This window comes from Colias eurytheme, chromosome 11, assembly GCF_061535395.1.
Source record: "Colias eurytheme isolate Ceu_HAF_F1 chromosome 11, ilColEury1 Martin Lab GWU primary, whole genome shotgun sequence".
Classification (NCBI taxonomy): Eukaryota; Metazoa; Arthropoda; class Insecta; order Lepidoptera; family Pieridae; genus Colias; species Colias eurytheme.
In genome coordinates, this window is record NC_142990.1 from 6,987,584 (window position 1) to 7,012,880 (window position 25,297).

Consider the following 25,297-nt stretch of genomic DNA (forward strand, 5'->3'; position numbering starts at 1 on the left):
AGCTTTTCTGAAGTATGATTAGACACCAATCTCTCATGGACGTGCTGTACTATATTATATGTATTAAAGTTTTATCATCTAGTTCTTTAATTGATTGAAGATGGATTCAGTTAGTTTTATGATGTATATGGTAAATCATTTTAAAGGTATATTACAATGCATTAATTAATTAAATTTAATGTGATATAAAAGGAACTCGATAGAAGTAATCATGTAATAGGTATTTTTTCGTTAAATGAATATAATTTCACAACATTGTTGCTTCAACACAGATTTAACAAATCATCGTTAACAAAGCGTACGTATTTATAAATTAAGTAATGAAATTTCCAACAATGAAGGTCAAAGGGATAACACCTTTTCTAAGAACAAGATAGTAGATACCTAGTTTCTAAGAACAAATTATCAAAGCGAATCAATATTAATACAAATCCATTGATACACATAATATATAAGATTTTGCCTGACCTCTTTGAATATCGACAACGAAAATGAATTAATTAAAGCAAATAAATAAATTATAACCATCTTCTCAATAATTGTTTCTGACATTTGAATTAAGCCAGAACCAAGGCCAGAACCAATAAAATGGATTAATATAGCACAGAGTAATTAATAATTCAAATGTTAGGAGATAAGCAAAAGTAAGTAGGTAAATGGAAAAGTTTATACATAACATAAAACTTACAAGGAATAATTAATTCAGAATAGAGATGAGTTATGTTTATTTTAATCTTATATATAAAAATGAATCGCAAAATGTGTTGGTAAGCGCATAACTCGAGAACGGCTGAACCGATTTCGATAATTCTTTTTTTATTATATTCCTTGAAGTACGAGGATGGTTTTTATGTAGAGAAATCGCAAATATGTACCACGGGCGAAGCCGGGGCGGACCGCTAGTTTATTATAATATCTAGTTAGACTTAGGCTTAAAATAAATCTTTCTGTAAGTATAGAAAAATAAGATAACAGATAATTATGTCTTTATAGGTAGTTTATAATAATTTGCTAATCCCTCAATTATAAAATACTAGCTTTCCGCCCGCGGCTTCGCCCGCGTTTTCAGAGAAAAACCCGTTCCCGTAGGATTTCCGGGATAAAACCTATCCTATGTCCTTTCTCGGGTATCAAAATATCTCTATACCAAATTTCACGAAAATTGGTTCAGTAGTTTAGGCGTGATTGAGTAACAGACAGACAGACAGAGTTACTTTCGCATTTATAATATTAGTATGGATGTATTACAGAAACCAAATGATAATTTATGCAGAAATCTGAAATATAACGATACATTTTCAACTTTCAACAGGAACACCTCTTAAAATGTCGGTTTTTAGGGCGGGGGCCGGGGGTCGATTCAGTTGAGCTATGACGTCATGAACGTGACGTCAATGTGGGGGTGGGGCATCGCGGAGGACAACGCTACTTAGCCAGCCAATACACATAATGATAAACAAATTTAATCTTTATTGTATCGAGTTAAAATACAAATTGTATTAGGTACTGCGATTACCTCGTATGAAAGAGGGAAATGAAAAAATATAAACTTAAAAATACGAATAATATAAAATAGCCGTATCATTTACCGCATTGTTATGAGGTCGATAAATGTATTGATATGTTAAATTAATTATTATGAAATTATTTATTAATTGATTTATAAATATTGTGTAGTTTATCGAAATGTAAAACTATATTTTTAATTGAGTAAATATTTACTTAATATTTTTTATTTGAAAAATAAAGTTTATGTGAGTCATTCATGTACATTAATTATTTATCTTGTATTATATATTATATAAAAAATAAACTTAAATTATTACTAGCGCCATCTTGCGGGCCATAGCGACACTAAACAATATCCTAAGCTTGAGTGAACACCACATTTCTTCCTGGCAGTCAACATAGATGGCGCTATTTCAAAAAAGTTCTTAATGCTTTATTTAATCTTGATTAACATTTCGAATTAATAAAGAGGAAATGCTCATATTAAAGTGAATATAAAATTAAGTAATATTTTCTTAATTTTATAGTTACAAAGTCAGCCCTAATTATGAAAACAATGTGCGTTCTCTATAGCTAATGTTAAAGCACAGAGTTAAAGTGTCAATCAGTGTCAATAGTTACAATGAAAATAATAATATTTAAACTAGGTATATTTCCATCTTGAATTATTTGGGTTATTTGTAGAGTTCTGTGTTTGTAAATGTAACCGCTGATTTGTTAAAGAACTGGATATAAAAAAGATTCATTCCAATATAATAGTGATAATAAATATTAGTTATACTCATACTTATATTTTGTTATTATAGTTATGTTTATGACTGTGAAAACCCATTTATTCTTACCAGGTTTTATCAGTAAATCATAAGATTGACCTAATATTACCTATGGTGTATGTACAATACAAAATACTTTATTTAACACACACATAGGTACAGAAGATAAGAAAAAGAAAAGAGAAAAACATATAAGATAGGTACACATGTTAAATAGGCGGCCTTATCGCTTTCAAGCGATCTCTGCCAGGCAACCTTTGGATAGGATTAGTTTTATGCAGTAGAATGAGATAGGTGGTGTTTAAATTAAATAAAATTAAAAAAGATAACAGACAAAAAAAATGATATAGTTAGTAGAAATAATTAAAGTACAAAAAAATAAAATAAAATAAATATAATTTAAAATGATATACATACATAATATATAATAATACGAAAATAATGACTATAATACACATACATACAAAATACATACATACATACATACATACATGCAACATGTATGTAATACTTTTTTAAAAGATAGTGTTTACACGAAGTTAAGCTGACCATATCTGGATAAACCACAGGCCACAGCTCAACCTAGCGAAATGGTTTGGTATAAGAGATTTCTACTTCTTAAGATTTTAAAAGATTTGTGGTGATACATTTCAGGTAAAAGAAACCTTTAAAGGTCGCTACAGTTTGTCAGTAATCCCGCTAGCGATTTATTCATGCGGATTCCCAACTGTACAACTAAAAGAAAAACTTTTGCATTTTCATCGTATTCGATTTATTCATCGCTTACATAAAACTTCCTGCAATACGATTTTATGCATCAGTTACCGATTGCGATTCAGAAGCGCTTAGATCATGGTTCTACTTTTCGTTTATACCTATTGTTATATCTGCATAAAATATTTCAAAGTTTGCACGATCCAATTTCTCATGTTTTAAATCGTTATACAGGTATTACTTCAGTTTTACTCTATTTAAGTGTGGACCTAAAGCGTGGGTTTGAGCTTATGTTGTGTATTGTAATTTCGTAGTGTGACAGGCAGTTCTATTACCCTAATTGTCTTTTATGAATTCAAGGCTTTATCTCTGAGTCCAGGCTGAAACATGTTACATCTTATTTATTAAAGACCTTGTTAGTTCAAGATATTTTTTTGTACGTAGTGATATATTTAGGTAGGTAGGTAGGTTAACCTACCAGATATTGTAGGCATGCAATAACAGGTATTTCCTTTATATAATAAACAATAATATGTAAATAAAATATACTCGTTAGTAGCCGAGGACTGTAGCTATTGATATTAAATTTCTCGGTTTCCCCTTTCTTTCAAGCTACAGTTGCAAGGAAAAAGTCAAGACTTGCACATAATGACACTCCTGACACGTTATTCAGTTTCAAACATGGTTTCGAATGTAAAAATACAATCATTTTATCTTCAGTTTATCTCTTTCCCAATATTCATCTCAATCTGCTGTTCAATTAAAATTGTATATCGATAAATTATACGCTTTGTCATAAACGGATTGCGATGAAAGCTCTTTTTCTACGATAACGAATTTATTTCATGCGCGACTGCTTGAAAAGTGAACGCTTTAAGCTTGAGTGTACATGGATGGTTATTTTCAACGTTTCTGTCTGTATTTTTATTATGAGATATGAAAGCAAATAAACGTTAACGTGAAAGCAAATATGTTATTAGGCGGTAGGTGATAGTCGGTGCTGAGAAGTAACTATAGCAATAAGAAAAAATGATTGTAAACTTTACATGCAATATGCCAGTAGCGCCTTGAATAAAACAAAGGAAATAAGAGAATCTGATTTCTACTCATTATTATTCGATACATCGATCTTTGACCGTATTATACATCTATCTTAGCATGGATAAATTAAAGCTCGATTTTCACAGACGGTTTCGAAAACAAACACACATCAGAAAATAGGAGGTTTATGGGAGAAACCCAAATTGATTAATTGAGACGGGGATAGGGCTAAATGAATGAGAGAGAAACCGATAACTTTCAGAAAAAACTACTAAAATTACCCTGTTTAATATATTATGCAGGTATATTGAATTTACAGAACTGAAAGCGACCTACTACAATAAAAAGCGACTGGTCTGCTCGAGTTAAGATATACTTCAATAATGTACTTACGACAGCATAACATTAATTTTATTACCTATTATATATATATCATGTTTTTTTATATCAGTTAAATTTTATTAGGCTTTTAAATGAGTTATTAAGTATACGATTGCCGATTAGCATAGTTTCACGGTGTGTATGACTTATATAACATCTAATTGTTACCACACAATAGAGATTCCGGAGATTTTCAATGCTTGAGTTAAATTATGTTTAGAAAGCAATCCAATTCGATAGCAATGCAAATTGTATTATAATGTTCCTATACGGCCCAGACGGGAGCTTAGAATGCGAGTTATATTCTCTATTGTGTATTCATACATCCATTTGTGAACGTGCATTTGTATTCAACCACTATAAAAGCTTATTATAAATAAATAAATCATATATTTGTGTGTATGTTTGAGATATAGAGCCAATTCTAATGCCAGTTAATTTTGGAAATATAATACGTTTCCAATTTCACCGTTATGATTTTTGGTGCACTAGTTTCGACTAATATATTTAACGACGATTCGATTGATAGCTGATATAAAACCTCTCTAGATTTGAACAGGAGAAAAATTCGAGTAAAGATAAATCAATTATTGAGTTAGATATTTATGATGTTAACATCCATTCTTTGGATTACCTATAGAGAGCAGAAATATCGATAATGTAGAACGTTATAGGAAAAAGAGAACACGATATACGTCGTTAAGATGGTTTTCGAAAGGGTTTGATAAAATGAGAAGCGGATGGGAACGTTGATAAATATCCAACGGGTTACGATATGCAATCTACTCTGATGATTTTCGCCTATTTGACGTATGTTGATGTGGTTCTTTTACTCGCATTTTTTAGAGAAAACCGGACGCCACTAACTCAATGTGTATACTGTATAGTCATAGCCAAGGTATTCCAACTTATACTCAGCATAAATTTTATCATGAAGCTACACGGCTACCTTACACATTTTAAAAAAAAGTGTTAAACTATAGATTTTATACTCAAATGTTTTCTAGATATTTATTTTTCAAACGAATTTTCTCATTTCAAACGTTTAAAATAAATGTTAAATACGAAAGCAGTTCATAATATAAATTGCAAAGTTAAAAGTTCAGTCTCCAATTCATTATACGATAAAAAAATTACAAAATAAGGGTGGCGAATTAGCTTTAGCTTGACATTTTAAGCTCTCCTACGTTAGCCGGGCACCGATTACTATATTTATAGTATTCTATATCAAAAACGTTTCCTTTTATAAGCTATTCTCTTTAGTCACTTCGAAGGAGTTTTTTTGGTCTGTTGTTTACATGTTATTTAGATAAGTAATAATTTATTTTTCTTTATATAATTTATTTTTCTTTTTTATAAATTATTGTTTAGGTATTGGTATTAGTCAAATCATGTTTCATTCTGATTTCCATCAGACGAACACGTTTAGATACAGAAGGTTTAATTAAACGGACTATTTAAACATGATAAACAAATACTAGCTAACATGTGATTTATCTAAATTGAATAAATAATGAAGTCAAATATTTTTGCGTTTTTACATAATAATTATAATTGGTCATAGATACACAGCCAAATATTTAACGTTTATATTGATAAAGTTAACATTTGCTTTGGGCAATATTTTTTGGTTAAGAACTTAGCAGCAATTCATTCATGGTGATTACACTGTTTTTATTCACTTACGTACGTTCATATAGTTTTGTAGAAGTTAAGATAGTCCGTTTTTTCCTTCCACGGCTTGCAACTTACCTGAAAACAAAACATTTCTTAATTATTAAACATATAACAATTATATAATGTTGTAGACAATTTAGTGTTAAATCTGTGATGATTAAAAAAATGTGTTCAAATTCAGAATATATGCTAAAAAAGGATACTAGACAATAAACATAAGCTTAGTAAGGATCCGCCTAGTCCTATATTTGGTATCACAGAAGATGAAATAAAAAATCAGAACCAGTATATGTAGAGCTCCCCATTCAAGGACAAAGTTCATATACGAGAGGTCAAGATGAAACCCTGGATGTATTTATCTAAGATATATTGCAATTACGCTGAAATAGTACGATTGTCGAGTTGGATTTGGGGAAAATGTTGTATTTTAATCCTGGATAGAGCCAAAAAGCTTGTGTACGATGTGATTTTATACAATTCAGTTTACTTGCAATATGATATCACGTAAAGTTTAAGTAGTTATTTATGGTATAAACAATAAATTTTACCAATCAAAGAGTGCAGAAAGTACTCAAAATTATGTTATTTATTGAGTCATGCATCTTAATATTCAAATCCAGTTCAGACATTCAACAGCAACCGGGAAAGATAAAATTAACTTCCCGCACATATTTTATAAGACATATCAGTAATAGATTTCCAATAATTAAACTAAAAGCGGAAGTAGTTAAGAGAAAATCAAGTTAAGAGATACGTTTACGATATAAATACGTTAAAGATATCGCAAATATAATTAAAATAATGGACGGCCTAGATAGCGTTAAAAGAACAAGCACGTGATGAGAGAAAATTATTACTTCGAGAGAGATTTTATTACATACAAAATTGTGATTGGCGTAGCGTGTCATCATACCCATCCTAAAAATGAATGTTATTACTTATTACGTTTGAAGTTTGGACTATTCGTTACAAGATTCTATGAAACGTAGGAGTGTTTGACCCCAATACGCTTTTCTGTTGAAAAAGTTTTGTAGATACTTACACGTTCTTTAAGAAAATCTGAAAAACCACAGTTGGATATGCATGCAACGCGTGATTGAGTGCACGCCTACTGAATACGATGAATAAATGTATGAGTGAATATGTTTGATGCATATGAGTTTTACGTTGCCCTTGCTACAATACTGTTATTCTTCGAATCCATTTCAGTGTAAAATATTGTATATGTATAGTAATATGCTTCAAAAGTAAAATATCGGAAAATTTAATGAAAAAGCACGTTGCCTTTGAATGTAGATAATCAGAGACTGAAATCTATATCTCATAAAAGGGCTCTCAATATTCTCGCATATTTTCCGTAATAATAAATATACCAGCATATTCTTTTAAATACCAGATTTTGAACCAATTTTTGGAGAAATGACGCTTTCTTTATAACATTAAGACATTAAGTTATAACATATAAAAAAGTTTATTAAAATAGAGGCAGATTACATTACATTTCTCTATACGAGTATTTTTAGTAAGAAGTGGGTATTACCATGCTACATTGCTACATTACAAAATCTAGGATATAACCACGTTGGATAATTTAGCAACGTTTACATTTTCACCTGCGAGAAACATTAGTAGATATATATTACTAAACATTAAGATATTCGGTTACGAAAGCATTTGGTTAATATCAATAGCTAGGCTTAATAGAGTCATTAGGAATTTATTATTCACAATAATAATGTGTACTTTAGCTATTGATAATTAACATCAAGGCTAATAATTAAGTGAGTATTGAATGTGATTACGCTCTTGCCATAACTCTCACTTCGGACCACGTACATAATGTTAGGCTAAGACGATGCAATAATGCATTTATAGTCAGGAATCTAGGGTTTGAGTGCTTCAAACATGCAGCCCTGTGTATGTGTTCAAGGCAAACAAATGGATTCGGTTGAATAATTTAAGATTCTCGTTTCCTTACTCAACGTCGGACATTACTCTGAAACAATGGGCTATTTGCAAGAAAAATATCATTTTTTCGTATACCAAAATGATAAAATTGGTCTATTATATTAAGTTAAGCCAATTTGGCAGGTAATTGAATGAGACCTTTAAGGTGCACTCACACACATCAGTCACCGTCACGGCACGTCACCGGACAGGATTAAAAAAAAATATGTATCAATAGTTCTAGTATGACTCTGTTCCCACACGACAGTCGCCGGCACGAAATCTATCAGTGACGTCACCGGTCAGGCACGTCAAATAATCTTTCCATACATGTATCATACTTTTATCCCCACTCACCCGGTGCCGTCACGTCTCAGTTCAGTCAGCGTCGTGCTACCGTCAATTGCTACATGTTCTCTAGCGTGACACACGTCTAATCACTGACTAACCTGATGTATGTGTTCAATGATTCAGTCAAACCGGCGACGTGACTGACGGACAACATGACGGTGACTGGTGTTTGTGGATACGTACACAAACCGTCACCGATCAGTCATCGGTGACTTGACGGTGACTGATGTGTGTGAGTGCACCCTTAATGTATAATGTGACTTTTTAGATTATTTAATTAAAAAAGGTAATAGGTAGTCACTATCACTATCACTACATAGTATAAAACAAAGTCGCTTTCTCTGTCCCTATGTCCCTTTGTACGCTTAAATCTTTGAAACTACGCAACGGATTTTGATGCGGTTTTTGTTTAAAGATAGAGTGATTGAAGAGGAAGGTTTATATGTATAATAACATCCATTAAATAGCGGAGAAGTACTGTTATTTTTGAGGTTTCTAATGTGATGTCGTAAAAAATTACGCTTACATTGCAAACGCAGGCTGAACCCTACGAGTTTTATCAAAATAATGTAAGTACTAAGTATTGTACACATTGAAAAGGTCTACAGAAAAGTCCGCGATGGTATATATGTATGTCTATTAGTCCATTGAAAAGTTACATTTGGGGTCGCGTTTTTTAGAGGACGCAATTTTATTTTTATGATGTGTAGGGGGGGTCAGTGTGAAGCTAAAACCAAGTTTGAAACCAAACTATTTTCGAAGATATTACAGATTTAAAAATTGCTGGACGTAGCGTTTGCGGCGGTACCCGCCGCGCGCCGGCCGCCATTGCACCCGTGCGAAGCCGGGGCGGGTCGCTAGTATATAATATAAGGAATTATTCTGAGTACACAAAAAAATAATTTTAAGTCTTTTTTTAATAATTTCTCGCTAAACATTTAAGTACCTTTGTAAAATATATCTAGTAGGTATAAGTAATTTCGTACTTATAATGCTAAGCAAGATAACATGATTGTCAAATACTGTATTTCTCAGTAATTGATTCAAATGTAATCTTTTGAGAAATAAATTGTTTTAACAGTAATTCCAACTATCAGAAGTCAAACAAAAAATAAGATCTGCTAAAGGACCACCTTTGAACTATGTATTTAGTTGTATAATGTAGTATTAAGATGTTGAGTGGTGTAATAAAAAAGGTTATCATTTACAACATGTTATCGAATTTAATAATAGATATCTAAATATAAGCATTAATTATATACAACGATGGAGTCGATAACCCCTAATCCTACCTAAATCCCTATCAAATTGATTGTTGTAAACTCGCATTACCGGGTATGTGTCATAAAGTGTATTTACATCAAACGAGTGAATGCTCATTCTAACCTCACTATTTCAAATTCTTTTATTGTAAACATGCGTAGAGCAATCTTTCGTTGTTCTTTTATGCGTTCGAAAAGATTCTATGCAATGTTCTAATACTGAACAACACTGAATACGAGATTTCGTTTACACTAAAATATCACGAAATAATGCTCTGCACGAATAAAATGAACTGCACGATTAATAAAAGCTCTATAAAACTGTGTCCTAAATTTTGAGTTTTGTATTTGCTTTATCTGCATACGTTGGGTTATAAAAATGTCAGTGGATACAATTTTATGTTTTTCAAACGTCGAATTGGATGGTGCCAAACTGGAGCAATAAAATCTAGACATATAGAAGTAGGTATTTATATGATATTAGCGGTCCGCCCCGGCTGCGCCCGTGGTACATATTTCGCAATAAAAGGTAGCCTATGTTCTTTCTCAGGGTCTAAAGATTATCTGTGCCAAATTTCATCAAAATCGGTCCAGTAGTTTCTGAGCCTATTCATTACAATAAAACAAACAAAGTTTTCCTATTTATAATATTAGTGTAGATTAGTGTAGATGTTGCAATACGTATCAACATCAACAATCAACATGTTCTTTTCATAATTTCAATCTTTTTATAATTAATTTAAAACAGACACCACTATATTTATAAAAAAAACATTAAATTCTGCAGGTAAATCAAAAATGTAAATCAAAACAAACACAAATGAATAAGTGCATACAAAATATCGCTTCATTAACCAATGTAGCGAGCATGTTCCTGTTTTCGACTGAACTAAAAATTCATACCAATTTACGTGTTACAAATTACAAATAAAAACAAGTGAAATATAGAGGTTTATCAGAACTCCAAACTAAATTAAAACTAACCGATATTTCGTGATTGTTGTTGATGATTTCGTAGTGTTTTTGGATAGAAATGTTTTCAGAGAACTGACCAAGATGAGTGATTCATTGATAAAACATCTGCCGTTGCCAACATGATTGGCGTTTCTAGTCTAGAAGCTGGCAAGTAAATCAAGGAACGGACTATTTTTGTATGAACATGCCAGGAATAAAATATCTTCATACATTGTGTTACTTCCTATTTTTAGTTTGTCACGGGAGAGCAGATACGCTAAAAATAAGAATAGAGTTAATTGTGTTGTAATTTCTTACCAAACTTACTGCTCTGCCTTACGTTTAGTTATTGTCTAAGCACCATATTTTTAGTGATTGCCTATTCAAATGAAAAAGGGCTCTGCTATATAATGATCTTATTCAATGTAAACTATAGGAATGTAACCAAAGGGTAAATGTATTGTGAAGGGCTTCAGTAAATCCAAGCGGATTAACTTATTTTACTCAAAGCTTTGTATAACACTGGTACATATAGTCGATATTTTTTCACGCTATGTTAAAAACATAACAAAAGAATAAAAGCAAAAATTATTACCAAAATAGTCCTCAAACCTCAAAAGTCCCCAGTAAATACATATATGATGTATTATTTTTAATGTTATAAGGGAAATAGGAAAGCTTTTTTCTTATTCTGTGGTATCTATTTAAAGGAAGTCATTCAAGGGACTATTACATTAAGCATTAATTATTATTATTTCATCTTGTATGGCTGAAAGTGATTAATATATTTCGTACTGGCTGGCCTGTAGTTCGATCTTGTCAAATATATTCTTCGCTATAATTGGACAGAGCTAGCATCGAGTAAAATCCACCCTTGCAGGGGAGATGGCATCAGGCTGTACTATAATTCCTTAATCCTAATTCTGATCCCATTTCGTGGTTGAATGAAAGTTTGAAAACTCATCTCCGTTGTACATCATCTTATGCAGTGGATATTACTAGGCAAAATTTCACTGACATTATAAGGTCCGATATTAACATAACTCTTATAGTAACAGGAATCCAAAAAATATTTACGAAAAACATAAAAAAGTACATAAAAAAGAATAAGAAGTTTTAAAAAAAATTTAAACTATATTCAACCTTATGAGCAATGCCAAATATATTTTTATTTCGAAGTTAATAGAAAGTTCCGATAAGGAAATCTCATCTCTACATCTTAAACTACATATTAATATTATCTATACGTATAAATAACATTTTTAAAGAAAAGTCACTCGAAAGAGCATCTATCTGTGAAAGGTCAGAACAATTACCTCCATCTCATATAAAGCTACTTCAATAGGCCAAACCAAAATTAATACACGTTTCAAATTGCCTATTCCGATGTATTCCATAATTATTATAATAATGCATAAGTGTACTTCTCATCAGATATGAGAGTATGATGTTATGATTGCACTTCAGTTAGACCAAATTATATTGTAGACGTACACTAAAACAACGTAGATAGTAATATGAAAACTGTAATTATTGTATTTGGCGTTATATTATATGTATGTAGGGATTCAGTTATTGTGTGGAAAGTTGTTTGTAATTGTTGGCAAACGTCTGATGTTATTTGGCACAAACATGAGCTCATTGTTGAGTTTAATGATAATAATATGACTGTTTTCTCGAATAGTCTAAATATCACAAGAAAAGGAAAGGTGATTAAAGTAAAGATAAATACCAAAATCGTATATAACACGATATAATTTATGTAATTATTGTTATTTAAATTTTAAGTATGTAAACATACTAATTTTATTTACTATTAGTCACTGGGGACAATAATTCACAGCAATACAATTCATGCACATCTGAATAAATACACATGTTTTTGGTTGTGTAAATACTTCAAAACTATGCCATAATTTTAAATATAGTGATGTTTTAAATTTAAAACATAACGTAGTGACATGTTTTGAAATGTGGAAAAATATAACAAATTAGTTGTGGAAAGCAATCAATCATAAATAGTATTTTAAACTGCTATTGGGTTGTCAAAATTACCTTTTTAAATGTAGATTGTAGATGTATAAATAAAACAAAAATAGATATGAAAATTAATGTTTTCAATTATTTGATAAAAAAATCTTCCCCTAATTCTTTTCGATTCGAAGCGACGGAGATTCAATTTAGCGGTAACAAAATTGTTTCTTTTTACTTATTATTGCGACTGAAGATTTTTCAGCAAATTGCAAATAAAATTGCATTTATTTATATCTTAAACAATTTTATTTGCAATCCAAGTGGCATAGTCGCAAATTGTTTGGGTGCAAAGGTCACGGAAAACTGCTTTTTTGCAATAGGTAACTAGTTACCTGCGACGAGAAGGTTAATTACGGTTAAAACTATAAGTACTCATCGTATATAAAATAATAAAGTGTAAAAGATGGTAAAGCGATATTCAAATAAAGCATCTACTCTAATGATGGTTATTGTAAGTATAAAACTCAATTGGTAAATATGCAATCGAAGTTAATAATTGCAAAATCGTTCTTACCAACGAATGCGTGCAATGATTGGAAGTGATCCTTCCCTAAGTATTTCTATAATACTAAAGAAATGTTTAGTAATAGCAAGAGTGCTATTACTATTATTATTATTAATAGTGCTGTTATCAGATGATGTAAATAGTTAGATAGGTATAATCTAAATGTGTACAATCTATCCATCTTCTATATATAGGTAACTATACGTACACTATACGTACATATGAATACGTAACTGTACGTCACACCTTACGAAAATTACATTAAATTGTATTGTTATGTGCAATTGATATCCAGCTACTTAATTGAATTCGGATCAACGTGTAATCTATACAAGTACTCGACTGTTATCAGCGATATTGATACAGTTAGCGTAACAATGTTATCTAGCTGTGAATAAGAGATATGGCAATTTGTATTTTATCCTATCAGTGATGTTATTACATGTAATGTTTTATATCGCAATGATAAACGGTTGCAATGCTTCTGGTGATTCAATATTCGATTTTCTTTTACAATACATCTTGAAATTTCTCTTGGTTAAAGGTTACACGAAGAATATTAATTTAGCTCATGTGTTTTGTTGGTATAGGATGAAAGACATTACAGACAATTATGTATATAATATTCATGTATTTTTTCGTTAAAATTATCACACTAGTTAATTTTAATTACGAGCATATCAATCAGAACCACGCCGGCTCATTTTATTTAATGTGACAGACAATGCCAAAGAGTATAAATAATTTTACTTATTGTTTTGAAAATAAATACAAGAATTAGAATTTTCAACTTCAATAATTTATTTTATACGGTAACCTTTGTGGTGCTATATATTACTTTTATATTTCTTTAGTCTTCCGAGGGTCAATTTTATTATTGCAATTAATCATACGAGCAGTTGTTTCTGGCATAGATTCAAAGTACTAAAAGTAGGAATTTTTGTGTGGTTTTAGAAAAATAAATATGTATTTAACTATAGTGTATGTAAGGCATGTAAAGGTGCAATTGAATATAAATATAATGATAGTGTAATTTCTAAATTTGAACTGTAAATCACCTTTCAAAGAATACATCAGACCCATCAGAATCGCTACGAGGCAATATTAGCTTTGGAAGCACCATTCCTTTCTTCCGCCTGCCTCGAATTCCAGACGGCACTGGCCATTGTAATTCACCCGTTGCCATTGGACTATGCGGGCTTAAAATAGTAAGCCGACGCTCAGGCGGCGGCAAGCTGAGTTGCTGCAAGGCGCGGCGTTCTGTGCTAGCGAATAAGCCGCGTCTTTTTTCAGCTGACGTCCCCATGTCCTCTCCAGACAATGCCCTCCGTGCCGGCGCGCCCCGTGTCTCACGTACATCCCGTTCGCTTGCCGTCAAGAATGAGCTGCGATGGATGCGAATGGATGTACACGAGCTTGCGGGGCGCGCTGGTGAAGTATCTTTGCTGGGTCGCAAGCTTTCCATAGATCGCGCAGTTTCTACGCGTGCTGCGGCCAAATATTGACCGCTCGTAATTGACGTCTGTGCAACCTCACATTCTTCCTGACTAGAACTCGAGGTTCCACTGCGTGAAAATGTACTAGTTTTTGAAACAAAGCTTCTATCGCTATATTGAGCTGTTGAAATACTAGAAGTGTTTGCGTCGTTCGATTCAGCTGAGGCTTGCTGACGAATCAAACCTTCTTCCAAGGAAGAGTGAACGACCCGAGCGTTCAGTGAACTGAACGCTGCGAGCTTAGGTCGCCTGATTTTCCGTTCATCTTCTTCCTCCTCCATTTTAAAGGCCACTTATAATATCAACTATAACACGCGCACAGCACTAATACACCATTTTAATTTTCAATACATTTATTGATATTATATTTTTAAACTTAAAATACAAATATAACATAGAAAGGAACACTGTACACAGTCTTTATCACTCTTTGAGAACCCCGCACTCGCATTCAAACGGCACCTGTAACAAAGTCAGGAGATTATAAAAGGATAATAGCTATTCTGCTAATGGAAATATAATGCAACGTGAATATTCTGATTCAACTCGAACTAATAGGAATATGAAAATTACATTCATGTTTTTATTTTTTATTTTTTAAGGATCAAAGTTGTAAATGCGTGGAACCTAACCTTAGAAGATTTAATTGGCTGCTTTAGAATCGAGGGCGAGTTGGCCCGCTTCGTTTGCGCAGTCGGTTAGCGCTTTCATTTGTTCAGCGTTCAGTCCGGACGCTTTTACTCTGACGTCTGCGCTTTTAGAATGTTCTTTGCTTTCACTGCTGGATTCAACTCTCTTTGTTGTCGCATTTCCATGCTGATCGATGAAGGTTTCCTCTTCAAATTCTTCTTCATAACTCTCCTGATAGGATTCGCGGAATTCTTGTCTCGCCTGAATGCTAACGGCTCCAGTGCTCTTTTTTTCTTGAATCACTTGATCCATGGTTTTTTTGACGAGTTGTTGACCAGCTTCCAAACGTTCAGACATGATGATTATCTAAAATATTTTAATAATTACATTGTTATGCAAAGATTTTATGCATACATAATGTTTATGACATGATCAATGAAAAAACAACAACCGCTATTTCTATTTTAAGAGTCGTATAGGTTTAAATTGAAAATTAAGATAAACATTGAAACTAAACTTCAAAAAGGTAATTACAAAGGGAATAAATGTTACACCTGGAAATTTGCCAAGGAATAAGCAAAGAACGAACGTTGTTGTTAACTTAAGATTTATTTATATCTAAACAAACGTTTATTAAATAGATATAATTATTATTTCCTTAATTAAATACAGATTCAATTACTTTTTAATATATAATTAGGAACTGTTATTAAATTAAAAGTGATTATTAGCCGGAATGTTCTCGAGTATTCTATTTCACAGTAATTACGCAGTCTTTCAGCGTAGTGTAGTTATTATTTTTTTTTAAGTTGAGAATGAGCGCTTTGAAATTAAGTATTTTACTGGATAGTTAAATCTGTTAGTAAATTGCTCCTTTTTTCAAATATTTTCTCATATTAAGGAATATCACGAGCTTTATTTACTCAAGTAAAACTTTTCACACTACAATTGAATTTACTGTTTTTAATTCGGAGTTAGTGTTAAATACAATAGGTAAAGTATGGGGTGTACCTTTTATGATATTATGCACTGAGAACAAAATCACGTCTGGGATATGATTAATGTCAGTTGTATGATCCAAAGCAAAGCTCGCGGCAAACTGAGGGGAACGCCGCCGTCTTTGTTTCGTGACGGAGCTTTGCGTGGGCGGCGCGGCATGGCTGTAAGTCTGCGCGTGCGTGGCCAAAATAACTTACAGATGATTTGGCAAATTAGCTGAATCATGTATTTCATATAAATTCTGACATAGTCCCTGCACTAATTAAAGCGTAATTAATCGTACCGTTCGACGAAGCGGCGAGTGTAAATTATGTTTCGCTATTTAGATAGTTGATTTACGTGCCAAGTAATCGGACTGAATTAGATCAACAAAAACAAATTTATGAAACTTTTTTCCAATTTATTTTATCGAGAGTACAATTATTCAAATTATATGTCTATTATTGGAAACCTCTATGCCGACTTCACTAGCTGACGAGGAAAACGGTTAAAAATACTCAATATACGTCACGAGACGAAACGCGAAGCGATGACTACGTTCAGATAGAGGGGGCGATATACAAGAAAAATGATTGGCAAAGTTCCTTGTGATTCAGAATGCGCTTGCATGACGGTGGCTATGGTATTCTGGTATCCGACGCTACGTCACTGTTTATGTTTACACCAACTCACGAAATCATCTGTTTATTGATACTCAATTTTATGATGTTATTCATTTTGATGGCATTTTCGTGAAACACGTACGTATCATATTTTATTAATATAAATAAAATAAAAACTTAGCATCAGTTATTGCAATTTGTAAGCTTGTAAAGTTCAAATCAATTTAATTGATTAAAAAAATCATACTATGAACGACTCAACTGATATTGAAGAGCGTATTCTATTTATATTTTTTCACAATAAGATATAGCAATACAGATATTTAGTATTCAGTAATATTATTCCGTTATTAACAGACCTACAACCATTCCGCAAAGAGCGAAAAAGTAGAGTAATAATTATATTAAATGTACATATTAAAATATTTACATTATGTTATTGCTCTATCTTCCAATACAATACTCAGAAATAGATACTATATTTTTCATACTGTCAATAGAAATTGGCATTTAGAAATACGAAGCGCTTTCCTTTTAGGCAAACTTTTCCGCAAAAGGTACAGTTAATGTTTACCTTTCGTGTCATTAAACTTATATGTTTGGTTAATATTCAAGCGGTTATATAACAGACAACAGTGTTCTTATTTAGTGAATTTAATACATAACTTTTTTGTTTACATTATGAATTGATAATCACTACATAGTATAAAACAAAAATTTATGTATATGTATGCTTAAATCTTTAAAACTACGCAACGGATTTTAATGCAGTTTTTTTTAAATAGAGTTATTCAAGAGAAAGGTTTTATAATTTAAGTATATATAATTTGTCAGGTTTTAGACGAAGTGGGCGAAGCCGCAGGCGGAAAGCTAGTAATAAATATAAAAAAATGTATTGTAAAGAATGACTGAAAAATAATTCATCGTGTTGTGTCATGTTTACTGAAACTATCGTATATCGTATTGAAGACTATAAAAAGAAAGATGCGTAATTTATTTTCATAAAGAAACCGCCTTCGATACGAAAGTTCTTGAATTTTCGATTTGTACTAAACAGTCTGATAAATGCAATTGTTTGAATCAGTATGGTAGTTCATACAAAATATTCAAACTAAAGCAGAAAGATAATACAGGTGAAATCTCCGTTCGTTATGGTCTCGCAGCTCGCTGCCCTCGGGACGGAAATCAGATATGTCCGGAAAGAGATCATAATACAGATACGAAATTTTCAGAGTATGAATCACTGATACTCAATATCTTTCCATTTTGATCTGCTGTGAGGTTAACGTTAATAACCTCTTTTAGGCAAACTTTTATCACAGGTGGTATCTAGGCTCCTTTTTACCGTCAAAAATCTCATTGTTGTCAGTTGGCACGGAATTTTCTTTAAATACACGGGTGAAGTAGCGGACAAATCCTAATGGAATATACATATAGTGGGCAACCATATGAAATTCGATTTTTTTAAGCAGTGAAAAAGCTCAATATTACTCACTAGGAAATTGAACAAAGCTACCATGACTAAATAATGTTTTTACTCGCTTTTTCTGAGAAATATTTACCTGCGAGATAAACCCACGGACAATAAAATATATCTCGATTGTTGATATTTAAATATAATATTATTTTTATTAAAATATTTATTTTGTATCCGTTTATATTTCAAACAATGAAGTTCGTAAATATTTTGATTATTAATATTGTTACAAGTTCATTATTATGATTTTGTTTTGAAGTTCTGTTCGATTATAGGAAAGTTATTGAATAAGTATAAAGTAAACAATTATTGAGAAAATCACCGTCTCATAGAATATTTATATGTACCTCGCAATATGTACCTATAAACTAGGTGACTTTATCTATCTCAAGTCTTCATCCCTCTAAAATAAGAGTTATGGTATAAATAATTAAATATGGTGAATACGCATAACGCTTCCTGTAAAAGTCTCATTAAAATTAATTCAGCCCTCGAGGTTTTAAGCGGGAACAAGCTGTCTACCGGACAACCAGCAACAGAGACAAACGGGGAATAGTTTCTTTCAGTTTCATAAAAAGTATTAATTAGCAGTTGCGAACTTACTCTCTTCAGTATTTAAGGGAAAAGAAAACGAATTATAACGAGTTATAGCTACAGGCTGCAAGGAGAGGAAAAGGAGCAAGTAATTAAGTACTGCTGCTTCACACGATCTTATTCGTTAATCAGAATTAATTGCAATACTAACAGACATTCCTTCCTTTATTCTACAGCGAAATGGCAACTGCAAAAAAACGTATTGTTCTTTTCCGTCCAATATTTTGAACATTTCATTTGTCGGATTGGCTTTGCTGCGCCATTCACAAAAATGGCTCGCTCTGAATGACAATTCCTAATAATTCTAACTGAGTGGTTCCATATTTCGGCATATGTCCGACGCCCGTAGCACTGAATATTCTATTTAACGGGTACTTTGCCGTCGTACATTTAATATCATTTCGAATTCGGTTTCACAATGATCGCTAAATTTGAATCAAATCAATGAATTTTACAGATTGGGTGTGAACTAATGAATGGGAGGACTGACTCATGCCGCTATTTTGTAGCCAGGTGATTTATGGAAGTTAACGTGACCTTTCGTATGGTAACCTTTAGCTAAGAAATTGTAGGTTGTGGTGCATCGCAGTAAAGCACGCAAAGGTAACGGCTTCCGTCCCAGTTGATGTATATCTAGGGTCGTTACTAAGGTCTGGGGTTAATGCCTATCTTTACATAATAACCTTGTTAATTATGTACTTAGCTGGTTTGAGTAATACTTAAAATAATTATTATATAATTATAATAGCATAAAATATAATGTTATTGGAATAAATTGTAATACGTAATGTTTTTCTGTAACATTAAATGTAAATAGCGCAGATAACGATTAACTTCTAACGTTCCTGTTGTATCGAATATTGTTTAATGAGGTATTTGTTCGAAGTATAACGAGCTCAATTTTAGGTTTCTACAAACATTTTCTTAATATAGAGATGAAAATTTTCAGAAAAATGTTACTTCTATAAACTTGTTTAGGTTCTGTAGAAATGTAGCGTGCTATGTAATTGCTTCGTAGACATACGGTAATACTGGTACTGATAATGGGAGTTTATGTTCTTTGCAGTAAGTTTGAAAAGTATAAATGTACCTACTAGCTCAACACACATAAACATAATTTAGGTTATAAATAAAGCGATGTATAAAAGCTGCAAATACTAGATATTTTAAAACCAAAAACTTGAAAAATATCATCAAGCATCAACGGCGCTTCAATTTAATTTTCAATGTAGTACGAGCACTCTGCACAAAAATTCAACCAGGATAAATGAAATTATCTTCCGAGTACAGAAAAATGAACGCGATTAAATGGACCGGGATTGTTTTATTCTGTTCTATTTCTAGCAAATATTAAGGATACAAATTAAAAAGACTCACCACTTTTAATTAAAGTCTTCGAGATAAAAAGTTTGCCTGAAGCCAGGGGATTAAGTTTGCCAACGACTTTTAGACTTCAGATGAATTGTCACATACCTACCTTTATTTTATTTGTCGTTATTTCGCAAATTAAGATAATAAAACAAATGAAATGTTTTATCGAATTAAATAAAATCAATATAGAGTAAAAGACAATCCTGCGTTGTTACCTACTAGACGCTACTTTCATTATATTTCTTCACATGATCTAATAATAATAATAGACGACTGTACTATAATTTTATTATGCCTATTTGAATGATTGTTATTTGGTGTTCACTGACACGTATATCAGTATTTCTACTTTAAAAAATACATTTCACATTTGGTCACAATTCATATTGATAGAAACTCAAGTATTTTTTCATATACTACAAAGGTATTTCCATTCACAACATACACGTGCTGTCAATGTGTCATGTTAGTTTATAACGTGATATTATGATATGAAGTATCAGTCCTTCTGGCGGAAAGCTGGCAGGTAGCTGTTTGCCGAACCATTGATATTCGAGACATAAAATAAAAGGTTGAAAGTTCACCCGCGATAACACCAGCTGTGACTTTGATAAATGGATGACCCAAATGACTGTAGCACTCGAATTTGTCTAATGATAACAAGATAGTACGAGTATAGTGATTTGTTATCACCTTCGATATTGATAAGAATGGTACAATTGAAGGAAACGGTTTTCGTCGTAATTGACTTTCTAAAGTTGCGTTTATTTTCAAGGAAATACCAGATTTGTATTCCTTAATCATTTTGTTTTCTATTTTTTTAATAAATGACACTTAAAATATTCTTTAAAATATTATTAAAATTTTATAAGAATTATGTTTCTTATTTTCTGTAACAAAAATTGTAGATACATTTTTCCATAATATAGTAAAAGGTCACATAAAACATTTAACGTTCTACTTTATTCAGCATTACTCTCTTCAATTGCGTAAATGTAGCGAAATCTTGCCATTTTCCAGTTTGACTTGACATACTAAGCTTTTTAGCATAAATATATTAAGACGTTGACGTTACTAGGACAAAAGAAAAATAACATTATTATACGGTGAATATAACAACGAAATAGTAACTTTTATTGTACGTATGAATTTTTATTTCGCTTTTTCGTATAAGTACTTACGTAGTTAGCAGCAGTAATATTTAATACTAGTACTAAGTCGGTCGAGACGCCTTTGACATTCACATTCAGCTTTTACAATAATGTAAATGAAGTCGGCATGGGGCTTAAAAATACAAACTAAATATTCTTGTTTTTGATGCTTAAAATAAAAACGAAATTGTGTAAAAATTCATAAATAATAGTACAAACCCTATATATATATATATATATATATATAATATATGTGTATGGATAACATGGTTTGATTACTGTCGGCACTTCTATTTACTTTGAAAACGTAAAAAAGTTGTTGTAGTAACATAACTACTGAAGATGGACATATGGTATCGCGGACTTTCTTGTAGATATTGATCCATTCTATAATACCGTAGAACATTTTTTTGTTCTATCTTCAATAGATTCCGCAGCGCACGCGATGACAGAAGTTTTATTGAGGATTTTTTTACACCTTGGGTTACATTATTGCATTTTTGGTAAGGATCTCTAATTTTTTTGAAAATGCAATATAGCCTATGTTGCTCAGTAAAGATGCAGGTTTCTAATGGTGAAAGAATTTTTGAAATCGGTCCGGTAGTTTTTGCGTGAAAACCATACATACATACATACTTACATACATACTTACAAACTTTTCCTCTTTATAATATTAGTATAGATATAGAAAATGAATCGCAAAATGTGTTGGTAAGCGTATAACTCGAGAACGGCTGAACCGATTTCGATAATTCTTTTTTTATTATATTCCTTGAAGTACGAGGATGGTGCTTATGTAGAGAAAAGGTAAATATTATGTACCACGGGCGAAGCCGGGGCGGACCGCTAGTCTTATATATAAAAATGAATCGCAAAATGTGTTGGTAAGCGCATAACTCGAGAACGGCTGATCCGATTTCAATAATTCTTTTTTTACTATATTCCTTGAAGTACGAGGATGGTTTTTATGTAGAGAAAACGTAAATATGTACCACGGGCGAAGCCGGGGCGGCCCGCTAGTAGTTGATAAAAGTCAAATCCATTAAATACTTTTAACAAAAATAGAACAGGTATGTATTTAGTATTTATAAATATTCAAGGCAACATAATGTGTTCTATAAGGAGTAGTAATTTGAATAAGCGTGATTAAATGTAATTAAATCCACAACGGTATAAAAAGAAATGCAACATGTTGATTTGTATACTATATCTAGGAATAAATTAACATTTATCTGCCTATCTACGTCAAGTTGTATTCATGCACGTCTAGAAGCAAGTTCGTAACAACCTAAAATACCTTGATAGAAATCTAATATGGAACTCGAACGAGGCTGTCCAATAAATCGATTATAAATGCATTAGCTCTGAGCCCTGATTAACTAATATAAATTTGAGCGCTGAAACTTAATGAAGTGTTGGGTGATTATAGAAAAAACTTGAAGCTTTTTCTTCGTAAAGATATATTTCAGAATGTTGGTCGTTGGATCATTCTGTATTTAATTATTCTTTAGCTAAATAGATTTTGAAAGTTGACATTAGGTCCTAGGTATTTTTATTTTATTATGCTAAAATTGTAAATTACCCCTTTGTTGTAATAGCTTTTTCTCTTTAATCTATTACGTCGAAGTTGTACTTTGTACCCCTCAAAGGTGAATTTTCCAATGGTGTTTCAGGGCCAACCACACACAAAACTCTACGTAAATGGAATGTTTAACACGCTCTCAATTCAAGGAGTCAAATTTGACGAAAACTATAAGTGCAATAACAAAGCAAAATAGCTCGGTGTTTTCAGGAATTGTTCATAGAACACCATTGAATATAAAATTAAAAAAAAAAAATAGTTCACTGGGCCTTTGACCTTTAGCTAGTTTTATAAATACAGTAATTCCCCTATTTAAATAAAATACAGTAGACACGATGTATATTTCATTACATGTAAGAGATCAAATTTTACCAGTACATTAAGCCAGTACATTAATTAGATCTTGAAAGATATAATTTAAAATTATTTATAGTTCGCAACAGGCGGTCGAAAGGGTTCCTCTTATTACATTGGATGTAATAGTCTATCAGTGATGTTTAAAGTGAAGAATAGTGCCCGGAATGTCTTAGGTTGCGATAAAACGTTTTCCTGCAGGCATAGACAAATGGCAAATACGTCAGTACAATAGATTCCTCAAAGCATGAGTTTGATATAAGCTTACAATAATTTGATGTAAGTAATTGGTAGCCAATCGGTAATTTCGGCAAATAAGTTCGATTGTAAACGAAATCGAACGATAAACACTTCATGTGAATGATTACGAAATGGAGCTTTTATGATTGAGATTTGGAATACTGATATATTTTTTTATAACCGTAATATATTCATTAGGTAAAAACTTTGATTTGCCCGCTTTCTCTATCCACTCTTATAGCTTAATGAATAAAATTCAATAATAAAAATTAACCGGACAATAATAAATAGTTATCTAATTACTAATACAATAGAAAACCATACTTTGAGTTTTCCAATAGTAAATTCTTATTACGTTCGAATAATGAGTTTTATACTCATTCCCTCTAAATGATAAAGCACAAAAAAAATCGCAACAGGAAAAAAATGTAGTTGTTCATTTTTGATAATTCCGTGAACATAGTAACCAGCAAACACATGACCCTTTTATATAATAACTGCGTGGAATAGAATGGACTAAGTTTTCGACCACTCACATTATTATAGGCTTCATCTTTCGAAGGATATTATAGTATTGTTATTCGAATTAAATAGATTATAGAAGAATTTGCTATTTGTCCACTGCAGCTCGGCAAGTGTCGAATAACGAAATAAACTTTTGATAAAATATTTTATTTTTTAATTCAACTAAATAATCGTAAACATTTCCCAGTAATTGACATATTTAATCTAGTTTTCATTTAAAACATCATTCTGTTTAATATTCGTTATGAGTTATTAAACAATACACCGTAAAACTATAAACAGTTATCATTTACGCTAAATACTTGCTTATTTTACAACATCTGTATTATTGAGTTGATTCATAAAGATAAAAAATAGCAGTAAATTATTATACGTCATTATGTTTATCAAGTTTATCTCTATAATTACGTGATTGATGGAGCGAGTTATTTTATTTTCTCTGAATAAACTCGAGGAAAAGGGAAAACGATCATTGAATTAGCAGAGAACAAAGAGTTGTGGTCAGCTTGGAGGTACTGAAAGACGTTATTAATTACTGACAGTATGCGCCTCGGTTGTGTTCACAAAAGGCATATTAAACCTGAAGTTCCGTCGCGTGTTGTTTGTCCGTAAAGGTCATGTTTTATGCCACACATTATAATATATTGATAGCAATAACAGCGTCTCTACAAACATTACAAGTATGCAAATAATCGTAAAATTATATTGAAATAACCAATATATTTTACGTGATAGAATATAGGAAAAATTATATATATTTATTTATCATTTTTCTTGTTCTTATAACTAAAAGTGTACATTAGTAAATGCGTGTATTAGGTGATTATAATTTTAAATAAACATTAATGCCATAATCTTATCAATAACATAATATTTCACATATTTTTTGGCAGCAATACATTTGTAATATAAAAAAGTTGATTTATCATGGTGCCACAAAATGGTAAATAAAAAATGCGGAGGGTCAGGAGGTTTTAGCGCCCAACATTTTTACCTCACAGTTAAAAATACATTGTTTTTAAAATTTAACCGCCTTTTAATTTTAAAAAGTGATTTCGTTTGTTATTATTTTGTTAAATTCTCCATGAAATAAAACATTGATACATTTTAGTAAAATTGTAACGGGCG

General features: G+C 31.7%; 2 protein-coding genes across 7 annotated transcripts in view; both read right to left on the reverse strand.

Annotated features, from left to right (window-relative positions):
• The window catches only part of dnc (phosphodiesterase dunce), a 239,804-nt gene that overhangs the window by 67,728 nt on the left and 146,779 nt on the right, over nucleotides 1–25,297 (reverse strand). For 3 of the 6 annotated variants that reach the window (XM_090106913.1, XM_090106912.1, XM_090106911.1), the window contains exon 1: nucleotides 14,207–14,931. The exons of the other annotated variants lie outside the window; for them this stretch is intronic. In XM_090106913.1, coding sequence (XP_089963039.1) covers nucleotides 14,207–14,925 — 719 coding nt within the window. In that variant the 5' untranslated portion in view covers nucleotides 14,926–14,931. Of the gene's footprint in view, nucleotides 1–14,206; nucleotides 14,932–25,297 lie in introns of those variants that run through there. 6 annotated transcript variants of the gene reach the window in all.
• LOC149904690 (uncharacterized) lies at nucleotides 14,980–16,389 on the reverse strand. The gene is made up of 3 exons (XM_090106919.1): nucleotides 16,286–16,389; nucleotides 15,277–15,640; nucleotides 14,980–15,106 (listed from the first exon to the last, which is right to left on the reverse strand). Exon 2 carries the CDS (start codon nucleotides 15,629–15,631, stop codon nucleotides 15,287–15,289), a length of 345 nt encoding a protein of 114 aa, XP_089963045.1. The 5' UTR covers nucleotides 15,632–15,640; nucleotides 16,286–16,389; the 3' UTR covers nucleotides 14,980–15,106; nucleotides 15,277–15,286.

What these genes read in the sequence shown, in the direction of transcription:
- LOC149904690 (XM_090106919.1), bottom strand. Translation starts at nt 15,631, where the DNA reads ATGTCTGAACGTTTGGAAGCTGGTCAACAACTCGTCAAAAAAACCATG.